At 30.5% G+C, this 12,541-nt stretch overlaps 1 protein-coding gene across 1 annotated transcript in view; it reads right to left on the bottom strand.

The window, feature by feature from the left end:
* Positions 1–9,517: 9,517 nt before the first annotated feature.
* Positions 9,518–12,541, bottom strand: part of LOC134716685 (putative amine oxidase [copper-containing]) — a 30,174-nt gene continuing 27,150 nt past the window's right edge. The window contains exon 3 of the mRNA XM_063579690.1: positions 9,518–12,015. Coding sequence (XP_063435760.1) covers positions 11,719–12,015 — 297 coding nt within the window. The 3' untranslated portion in view covers positions 9,518–11,718. The remainder of the gene's footprint in view (positions 12,016–12,541) is intronic.

The raw sequence follows: 12,541 nt of genomic DNA, 5'->3' as shown, positions 1-12,541 counted from the left end.
TCGTATCCAGGTAAACCATAATTGACATTTCAAAATTTATTACTTGAAATCAACCAGACCAGTAGGACGGCGAAATGTTTGAGCCATGTTACATGAGGTGAAATTAAACTAAATAAATAATAATATTCCTTTTCCCTATTCCGTCACTGCACTATATAATGTCATATATTACAATGGTCCCACAACCCCATCATCTTCTCCTCGTATATATATGAGACCTACTGAATTAGACTTATCATCAGATTTGTACTATATACAAATATTTCTATGAAATGTTGTAAAAACTCACGAGAGAGTCAATAATTAGTTACGCCAAACGCGCATTTCGACTTCAGTGTACTAGACTCACCAGACGCGCTTATAGTGTCAAGATCAAACCAAACGTTCGTTATTTAGTGCTACACATTGTTGGTCAGTTCATTTTTTATACAATATCAAATTAAAAGTTTTTTATATTATTTTTTTTTTCGTTAAATGATATCTTTAACCAATCTGAATTAATTTTTTTATTTTAATATAATTTTGGATAAACACTAAGTCTTGCTAAAACAAACAAATATTGAGTTGTTTATATAGTTTAGGTTTCAACCGCCCATGAACACTGAACATAACTTATATTATACAGTATGGTCATAATAATAAATTTACTATTTATAAAACAAAAAATTTCCAAATACGAAGAATCTTCTTCCATATAAATTATAGATGACCTTAGCTGTATTTGGCAAACTATTTTGAAATGTGGTATACACTTGACGATAGAAAGACTATGAAAATGACCCTGGTGTGAACCAAATTCCTACCACTTTCCAATTACCTTGAAACTGCACTTGTAGATAGTGGAGTGGTTTAGTATAATTGATGTATACGAACAAAGAATTATTAAATCACATGCGCGGATGATGCAATTTTCAATGTCATTCGATTAATAATACCACCGCACCAGTATTCCGAAAGCACTAATTAATACAGTTCAACTTTAAACATTGCAAAATACGCTTAACATCTTGCATTGTTATATACCTATGCTGAGACCGGTAGATATCTTTGGTTTTTTTAAATTGTTCAATCGAATGTGTGTTCTTTATAGATACAAAAAGTTTAACTTGTATACATGTTATGCTACGAATCAAGGGCCCCTGATTGAAATAAAAGATATTCTTATTCTTATTCTTTATTGGTAAACACTAACGAAAACTATTTCGAATTTCGGCTTCTGAAACCTCAATTACATCGTAGTCAATGGCATGTAAACTGGCGACATCTCATAAAACATGAGGTTGGACCTTTTTCTTCCCAGATGAAACCCCAATAAAAGCTAACTGACTTCCCCGATATGATGTATATATATTGCAAGCAGTTGTGGCTGTAGTAGTAGTTAATGTTTTTGTTGGAGTAGTAGTATAATCATTTTTAAGGTAGCACAATACAAAGATTTTTTTACTTCCAATCACTAACATTTGAAATGCTGTAACTTTCTTATGAATGCATAGAAAATAATAAAAGAGGTACATATAGATAGATAAAAGATTAATCTTTTAAATGAATGTAATATTTTTATTATGCAATCATTATGTAATCAATTATTATGTAATTAGTGGCAAAATCTGGGTAAGGTCACTTGAATGAATTTAGCTCTTTCATCTCTTTAACTATACAGAAAATGTTAACGAAATCTTAATCAACACATCATGGGCTTCAAAAGGGTGTCTCAGATTGTCTCTATGGTATTCTATTCTCTCATAAATCTCCAATTAGTGAAACATCCTAACAACATAAAAGAAGATAATGTTCAATTAGGTGTAAAATTTGTTCTATACATTCTATCTGAAATCTGAGACACCCTTTTGTAGATAATGGCCATAGGAACAACATATAATAAAATCAAGCCTCTAGGGATACCTATGCAGAAGCTAATTTCATTTGAAAGTGGAAATTTGGTGAAAAATATTTTAGACACCGTTAACATTATAATTGGTTACATAATTGTTGCATAATGCTAACTTTGTATTAATTTGAAAGAGTAATCTGTTAGCTATCCAAAACTACCACTTTTATAAATTTTCAAGCATTATTAAGAAAGTTACAGCATTTTAAAACTTGGTAGTTGGAGTTATAAAATCTTTGTATTGTGCTACCTTAAATAAAATTTTATAACTAATTATATGATTTATGTCAGATTCAAAGAATCATTGTTCAAAGGTTTCGTTTCGCCAGATGTGGGCGCTTAGTAAAACTATTCTTTACATAAGTTATTACGACAAAACTATATAATATAAAGAAAGAACTAGCTATGACTAGGTTACTACGGACAAATTGTTTTAAACATATTCCTATGACAATATTCTAGACGCTTATTGTGTTGTTTTATTTACAGATAGCTTTAAGCTGAACCGAGCTTCGATACTGCATTGAGAAATTTCAAAATAAACATTAAAAAAATGTTGGTGTAAGAAATATGATAATAAAGTGGTGGAAACTAGAAACAGAAAAACAAAGAAGGACGGACAACACAATACACATACGACACAAAAGACGCAGATTTAGACTATACATATGACGTTTAGTATCAAATATTTTGAAAAAGATGATTAGGTAATCATATTGTTGTAGAATCATGCAATAGACGCAAGATAATGGCACTGAACCATCCTTTTCCAGACAACTTGTTGTTATCGAAGTCGCAACTCCTATCATTTTTATAAAAACTTTGGTTTGATTACGTTCTATATTTATAAAGCACCAGATACTAGAACACGAGTGAGTGGACGAACGAAAAAAGTTTATGCTAACTATTATATTCAAGTAGACATTTAGTGTCTGCTTTGGACCTCATTAATGTTATATTTGTAAAGATGTAAAAAGACGCAGGATAATTATAACTTATGATTAGAATAAAAATGCAAACCTTGGCGCACTTAAGAAAATTTAACATATATGTGTAATGACTTCAGCTTACATAGTTTGAAAAAGTTCAGTTAAGTTGAGTTTTCTGGGATTATAATAATGGAAAAGAATGCAATCAGTCTCCTTTTTAATAACTTTACACGTTGTTAAAATGTGCCTACAACTCTGACAGTAACAAACCTGTGTCGAACGTCTTTTTTTTCTTTTTTTTGTGGGTGTGTTGCTGAACCTTTATGAAGTACAAGTAATACTGAAAGACACGCTTTACCAACAACGTTCTGAACTAGATTGTAAGCTACGCTACAATATGTGTAACCAGGTTTATCAAAACCATTTACAGTTGCAGAACAAAAGACATAGAGTATGACGTGAACTAGAACAAAAAAAAGTGAAAAAGGTAAAGAAAATAGAAAACAAAATGTCAAAACATATAGACAGATTGCTTTTGGTCTGCTTTGGATTTTTTTTTTCAATTTGGATGTTGGCGTTTATACTAAATCTGTTATCCACGGTATGCATAGACAAAATAGAAAGTTACATGACCAAGTTTGCATGCAACCATCTGCACAAAGAAATAGTATAATACACGCTCCTATCGGCATTAGACAAATTCAGTCCACAATTCAAGACATTCTGGAACAAATTCGACCAAATTCGTAATTCAGCAGTTGAATTTTCTGTCATATATATCATTGAAAAAAAAATATGATTGGTAGGCTCTCAGACTATGTTTTGGGTTCAGAAGTATCATTTGGAATCATATTGACTTACAATCCTCTTGTCATTCATGAAACCCCGTCCAAAAACTAACTTCCTTATTTTTTATCAACTGTGGAATTATAACATTTCAGGAGACATAATTGTAAAGTTGGACTCATATTACGCAACAAGACACGACATTAACTCTAACACACAAAATGTGAGTGAAAGTTTAATGACATATGTACGAGTTTTGTACTTCCGCATAGACAAATGCAATCTCCATCCAGTGAACAACCATGGTATCTGTGCATGCCATGCAACACTTTCTATTTAACGGCCAGAATAATTAAATATTTGATGATTTTTCATTACCTATTTTGTTCAAAACAAAAACATTTGCTGTCTCAAAATAATGTCAATTAAAGTCTCATATGTATGTGTCATTGTACACGGTACAATAATGCAACACGATAAAAAAATGTTTGTCGTGTGCATAATTTGGATGTAGAGAAGTCGGTTTAAACGCCACATATGGTCGGATCTAAGAATAAGAGGTTTTTTTTCTGGCAGAACGTTTTGGAATTGCTGGTCCTCAATGCTCTTCAACTTTGTACATGTTTGGCTTTACAACTATTTTGATATGAGCATCACTGATGAGTTTTATGTAGACGAAACGCGTGTCTGATGTACTAAATTATAATGTTGGTGCCTTTGCTAACTATTTATGCCAAAATGATATTTTTCTTTAGTTTACACCAGCTTGCTTTTAGGTTTGAGTTGTTCAGATATCAATTTAAACGAATATTTCAGACAAACCTTTTCAAATAAAAAAAACTATCTTTGTTAAAAATACACACATTCTTTACCGATTTTTTATTTCTAGAAAGATTTCAAATAACTGATAACTAATGATTTTGAGTTTGAAAAATCATGTCGATATGTGTAGCATATTTAGATTATTGAAGAAGAGTGTGTTAATTTTCACTAACCTCTGTATTCTATTTTACATATTGGTAGTCATTAGAAACTGAACAAATGAGGCAACAGTATAATTTATCGATGTGCAAATATCATTATTTCATTTTGAAGATACTAATGAAGAATAAAAATAAAATAAAATGATAAATTTTGATGGAGTCGAATGAACTCTAAAACGAGAGGATTTTTTCAAGTCAACCAATGCGTGACGATGACCGTAAATTTGTTTGTTGGGTGTGTCTTAAGTTCGTTTCTATGTATGTTGTCGTTTCTTTTTGTTGCACCTATGTGTTTCTGTTGTTCCTTTGTTTCTTAGTTTTGTTGATGTGTTTCCCTCGGTTTTAGTTTATTACCTGGATTTGTTTTCTCTCTATTGAGTTATGACTTTTGAAAACCGATATACTACTGTTCTTTTTTATCTTAAACGATACATAGCTGGTTTTTTTTGCTACTTATGTTCATTATATGCATGCAATGTCTTTTAATATTATTAATTCGTATATTTTAACAAATTTGATTCGTTTAGAGATAGTCACATGTGAAACTATATTTTCGAAGGTAGAGAAAAAACGGCGGATAGCAAAAAGCATATTGACCGGCAAAAAGCATATCGCACGGTTATTTTTAGAATATCTAAAAACCGATATACTTTGTGACGTCATGTACTGAATTTCAAGATATTGTTTAACGTTTTATAACACATGATATCTGTCATCGATTATTTGACAAAAAATCTTTAAATACATAAGATGTAAAAAAAAAAAAAAAAAAGGAAATGAAATAACAACTAATATGTTGTTAATGTCAAGGAGACAATGTAATATGTATAAAATTCCAATAATCCTAAATGACGATTTTGATACAAATATGGTCGGAAATTAATAATATAACAAATATAGCCTTTGTATGAGGTCAATACAGGATATATCGACCCAAAGAAGTATATCGACCTCGGACTTCGTCCTCAGTCAATATACTTCTTTCAGGTCAATATATCCTTGTATCGACCTCATACAAAGGCTGTATTTGTATAATATTGGTACATTTATTTGAATCTTGCGAAAAAATAATCTCAAAGCAGGACAATTGTAATGTAACAGAAATACGGTCACCTGACCTCAACTTTACTTGAGGTTGATGTAACCATTGTACACAAGAGAAAACAAATAAAAAGTTATTTATTCAACATTGAAGATCGGGAAAATAGTTAAAATTTCTACGAAAAAGAACATGACTAACGTGAATTGTGTGACATAGGGAAGGGATATTGATTATTCATTCCGAAGCACATTATCTGTTTAGGATTTTTCTTCAAATTTTGTTTTCTTATTTTATTTTAAAACAGTTTTGGCTTCTTTGTTTCGTTCTTTGATGTGACTGTTATACAAGTTAAAGGTTTAGCGCTATAATACCAGGTTCAATCACAGGCACTTGTCTCATTTTTTTTCCCTATATACCTTGATATAACACAAGGTACTTAACTAAATTTTTGAATAATGACACCCAGTCCCAAATTCCCGTTATTTTTTTATTTCTCGGTTGTCAAACCTACTTAAACTTAATATGCCGTAAATTTAAATTGATTATCTACACAATGGTATATGACACGACTATCATTGTTGTCGGGATCATTAGTAGCAGGCCTCAGAAGTCGGTCAACGGGATGTTTTTTGCATTCGTCTCAATTTTTGGCAACACCCAGCCCGCAGTTATTGAATTATAATAAAAAAATATTAAAATAAAAACTGTCAGCTTCCCTCTAATATGAATTATTACCTTTATTGTAAATTCTTAACAGATTATGTGAAACAAACCCAAATAAGTTTGTTATGAAACACACGTGTACACAACGACACTAATGTAGAGTTATAAATTGACCAAAATTTCCCACATTTATTTTTAGCCAGACGATTGACCAATGAGAAACCAGTTTAAAATTACATGCGGACTGGGTGTTGCAAAAAATTGAGACGAATGCAAAAAAACATCCCGTTGATTAAGTTTAAGCAGGTTTGACAACCGAGAAATAAAAAAAATAACGGAAATTTGGGACTGGGTGTCATTATTCAAAAATTTAGTTAAGTACCTTGTGTTATATTTATAGATTATAGTTGATCATCTCAACGAGATTGATTTTCTCGCTTGAGCTGGTACAGCGAAAGTGAGAAAAGCAATCGAGTTGAGATGACCAATGATAATCTATTTATCGCTATTTTACCTATGACGACGTTGTCAATTTCATCATGTTCATGTCAATTTCGTTAGCAACGTCACGTGGCCTCCTTAGTTTCTAGTGATAATTATTCCATCTCAAGCGAGTAGCATGATATGAAAAATATCACAAAAAAAGATCAAACGAAAAATGCATAAAATAGCGATAATAAGGTATATAGGAAATTTTTTTTGAGACAAGTGCCTGTGGGTTCAATCTCCCATTTTCTACATTTGAAAATGCCTGTACAAAGTTAGGAATATGACAGTTGTTGTTCATTCGTTTGATGTGCTTTATAATTTTATCATTTTTATTTTACCATTTGATTATGGGCTTTCCGTTTTGAATTTATTTTAATGAGTTCAGTATTTTTTTATTTTACTTTTTTTTGTAATGATTTTTTTTTGCTTTTCATTTTCTTGATTTTGTATTCTAATTAAGCAAGAGTGTTAATGCTATTTCTATGTCATATCAATCAAAAGTAAAATGTTCATCATAATCTAGCAGTACAGTTATATGAGGAAAATGTAGAATTGACACATGGTATTAAGGGTACTTGTTTACCCCGGTTGTTACTATAGGACATTTACTGTATCTAAATGGGCATACTCATGTTCTATTATTTTCGGTTCCTTTCGGTCATATAGCTCCTAACTTCATACGTTTTCACACACTGATGAAATTTAATCCAGAAAAATGTCTCCACTTTTATTTATTTTGACCTTTAATTGGTTTTACTGTCCCTTTGGTATTTTCGATTCTCTTTTAATTGGTTATCACAGGTACCAGGATTATAATTAATGTATAATCACGGTATCTAGGATGTGTATTATTACCATTTCAAAAAATAGTTCCAAACTTTAATGATCTAACACACTCTTTATTTGGCAAGTTAAAAGGCATTTAAACAACATGAAATAAAGTCTTTCTGCAATATTTATTTACTTAACAATCAATAAATAAAAACAAACAAACATCTATACCGCAAAGATATGCAGTCAAATACATATTATGTACTAGAGTATTAAAAAACACGAAGTCTACGTTCCTTTTATTTTGAGATAAAGCCATAGTGATGAAAAATAGTACTTAAAGTATCGTATAATGATTGGGTATCATTCTTGCATTCATATTAATAATATGAACATACATTGCTTCTTGTCTTGAATAAATACTCGATTCCGATAATCTCTTTAATGTTCTGAATGGATTTATACTGAACTCGAGAGATGAGCAATTCGAAAGTCAAAAATTTATTTTGTGGGCGGGTTTAGATACTCAGACTGATGTAAAAACAAAAATCCAATTAAATTACATGTATCTAATTTTTTGAAATGGAAAACAATATTTTGTCAACATGTTTAGTTGCATTATCAATATTAACTTGAAATCTCATTATTAAAACTTTGATACATTTGTCCGTGTTTTTTCTTTTCCTTTTTTTCTCAGGCTGGTTATTTTTTTTTATATGTTTGTTAACTACATAAATGATTATAATGTTTGTTTCATAAAAATGTGTGGGTTTTTCATATTTCATTTTAAGTTATTGATATTTTCGAAAAATAGTAAATTTGCTCGAAATGAAAGATGCAGTTTTTACAATGCCTGAATTTCAGTGGACGGAGCATAGTTACTAGTTAAAAATTAAATTAATTAATTCATTAGCACAATTCAAAGTTGCTTGTAACTATATTTCAATAACAATGAAGCAAATCCTTACACTATAGAATATTAATCAAAACTATCACACATTTTATACACGAATTACAATATTATGTAAATATAACACAGTTCTATCTTTCTGGAATGTTGAACTCAGGTTTATATAAATATACCTTCGTCTTTTTTATTCAACTAGTAACTGATTCTCGGGGGGCCACTTCCTATATAATGACTGGTAGGGATGAGCCGCTGGAATAGGTCACTATTTAATGCTTCATGATATATGAAAAGGGTGAGAAATTCAGATTAAATATATCAATAGGTTGATATTATCACTTGCTGGATTATATCATAAGTATCTGAAACTAATCAAATGTTCCTATTAATTTTTGATGCGGTCAAACCACAGTCGTAAATGCATCAGCTATTTGTCAAACCAATTAAACTCCATTTATTCAATGTGGTATTTCCACTGAGGTTAGTTGTAGATGTAATAAATCCGACCATTTGGACATTTCCACCTAATTAACATTGAAAGGTTTGTATGCATGAAACATTCAAAGACATTCCATAATATAGTGTCAGCGTCCTTCAAGAGGGAACCGCAAAAGTAACTTTTTATCAGTTTTTAAGTAATATTAATCTCAGTAAAAGTGATACTATCTGAAGTGTTACTACGTTTATCTGACAAAAAATATTTTATTGTCTTTTGAAATTGAAAATTCTTCTTAATTAAAGATCTAAAAGAGGCAAATAGAGGAAAGTGTTTAAGATGTAACGAATTCATTGGAAAGGCAAGGTGTGATTATTGTGACTGCATTGCTTCTAAACAAGAACGTGAAATGAGCGGGACCTCAAAATTAATGCATATACTAATGTACATGTAAAAGAAGATGAAAAATATCCAAATATATGTATAGGTCCGTTTTTTGTTCATTAATATATGATAAGGTATATATTTTTGATAAACAAAATATATGAAAAGGGTGGGGTACTTGATGTCTCAGCTGCTCACCCCTACCAAAAAAAGTTTGAAGTGGCCCCCCCGAGAACTGATTATAAACTACAAGTCACATGTATATACAAATGTATAATTTATGTACTTTATCAACTTGAATAAAAAATGATCATCCAAAGTACACTGATTTAAAATAAATATCTGATCAGATATGTGGTTATCTAATATAAAATACATCTAGTAAGTACATATACACTTATAAATATATCATCAAAACTGTTTAACATACATTTATACCTATGGCTTTGACTATTTAATGGAATTTTCTCCGAGGTACAATAATATTATGATTACAGTACTTTTTTGTGTTAGTTTGGAGACAATCATACCAAACTTATCTTTGATACAGTACATCACTAACACAGTTTCATTGACTTAGATATTGTTCAAGTTTATATCTGACGGATAAATTTGATCAAGAGCTGGAAGTATAAAATATTGATTCACTGAAGGCTAAATGTTTTAGAATTTAAACGGGCTACTCAAATGGTAATGGTACATAATTCTGACGCAAAGCTAACCTGTCCTGCTTTAAATTTTAAAATCTGCGTTCTTGGTGGAAAAGCAGCAAATGCCGTATCGAAAGTTTTTGAATTGACCCAACCGGTGAAAGAACCTACGAAAACAGAGAGGATAGAACCCACGACCTCACGCTTTAATGCGAGGACTACCACGAGAACTGTGCACGTGGGAGTATGAAATGAGACTCGCAAAATTATTCTATATGATAAATAAAGAAATCAAAAACAAATAATAGACTTCGTAAGAAGTAAGAATCGGTCAAGTTGAGTAGAAAAGGAAAAATATTCCTAAAGTGGTATTACATTAATCACAACCATTTTAAACATATCACATATAAATAAAGTTTGCCTAAATCTATAATGTTAATCATATAAACAATATACTTGTACACAGATTAAAAATGGAATATTATTACTTTTATACATTATATTATTTAAAATATAAAACAATGGAAACAAAGATATAATGAATGGTAAACGTGCCCTTAAAGTATCTTTTCTGACCTGACAATAACAATATAAGATTCCAAATTTTGGATTTAGATAACTTCAAGTTTCAACAGGTAATACAGAAAACATAGTGTTTACACTTTGAGATAGAAGGTTGCCTAATATTCAGGTTAACGAAACTATAATTTACAATATACATTAAAGTCATATGAAACGAGTAACTGGTGGAAAATAATGTTTATCCAATTTTTGAACCAATGCATGTATAAACTTAGTCTGCTATGCATGATTTTATCATTTTTTACACGTTCATATCGTATAATAGTCAATTAATTTCTCGGTCTGTTATGATGTGTAAGTATGAGCTTATTATTTGTCGTGTTTTGCAGCCGTAGATTACCGATTTTCACCTTATAGTAAACAATCAACAACGAAGCATGGCTATTGAGAACGTACGTGTATAAAATGTGCAATAAGATAATAGTTTATTTCAATGACAGATTCCTACGTATTGGCATCACCGGATTTATACGAGAAAGATCAAGCCGAGTTCACTGCATACGGAAAATACATCGGCGAATTGTTTACTGGAAGCAAATAATTTAAATTATAAAATTTTATTGAGAAAAAAAGTATATGTACATAAGTTTTATAATAAAAACTAGCCATTAAGTAATAAAAAAAAATATATGTATCATTTGTTTTTTAATTTGTTTATAGTTTCATATGACTTTAAATCTTCACTTAAAGGCAACAACATGTGTAGAATATATCATTATTTGAAAATATTTCTATGTAACTGGTGTTTTTAACATTTTCTATTCTGTTAACTGGCTACATATCAAGTCGTTTATACATTAATGATCATAGAAATTCGCATGTGCAATGCCAGTTGTCTAATAAATAAATATATTTACAAATGTCTAGACTACTATTTACAATATTTTACAAGTAACAATAAGCTGCTTTTTGAAGAAACAAGTAGTTCAAAACATAATAACAACAACAAATTTCCGATTAAATGGAATGCATCGTTCTTTACATTTTATTTTGTCATTGTAATTTTATTAAATGTATATTCAAAATACTCGCTTCTATTTCACTATTCCCTGAACAATTTCAGAACTCATGACTGGAACTTTGACCGTTGCATGATTGAAGAATTCATGATAACTCTATCCGATCTATGTCACGTCATTTCTCTATAATTAGTGTAAAACGTATCACACTACAACCAAATTTAATATTCTAATATATTTGACTGACAATTAAGTAAAGATAAAAGTACTATTTGTTGCCAGAAACTCATCAATTTTACTCTTAGTCGGAATACACACTGTCCTTTCATAACCACTTCCCCTTTCGACAATTGCTCCCTCTGTAGGCCGTTTCGGATCTTTTGGGACGATTCGCACAGAATCAGGAGACCTCATGGATGGATCCTCGTCAAAGTAATTGTAAGGAATAAGAAAAAATGAAAGCTGCGACCCTGCAGTCAAGGTGTTCGGCATGTTCTCTTTGTGTGGTATGTGCTGAGTGCCTAGTGTTATCCAAGCAACAAGATCCTGAAATAATAAAAAAAAAAAAAATAAACCTATGCTTTTGTAATATTTCATTGCATAATGGATGTACAAAGTTTATCGTTTAAATCATCAATGTTTATTTAAGGAAGCTGGCTTGTCATGTTTTAGATTTTTTTGTTATATTTTCGAAATCCTCTGGTTTTATCCATTTGAATGCCTTGAAAAATTTGCCCGGTGACCCACATTTTTCTTTTTGTAAATCTTTATCATGTATAATGATAAACCATCTGTAAAAGTCTTATAGAATTTTAATTACTTTTTTAAGTTTTTGAAAACTTCAACTTGTCAATGATAAAGCTATGAAAAGTCAAGAGAGAATATTTTCCCGCCAAAATTTCAATGGCTAATATCTCGAAACAAGCATGGTGACCTATATATTTTTTTGCTCTTTGGATTCCTTTATTTATCCCCTATCTATATATACTAGTGTTTTGAAAGGTTAATTATTTTGAAACTGAGAAGTGAACTCCCTTTAAAAGCTAAATAACAAAACTACCGAACTCCTAGG

This window comes from Mytilus trossulus, chromosome 4 (assembly GCF_036588685.1).
Source record: "Mytilus trossulus isolate FHL-02 chromosome 4, PNRI_Mtr1.1.1.hap1, whole genome shotgun sequence".
Taxonomy (NCBI): domain Eukaryota; kingdom Metazoa; phylum Mollusca; class Bivalvia; order Mytilida; family Mytilidae; genus Mytilus; species Mytilus trossulus.
The sequence above is the reverse complement of the archived record's forward strand: the minus strand, read 5'-3'. Positions and strand labels throughout refer to the sequence as shown.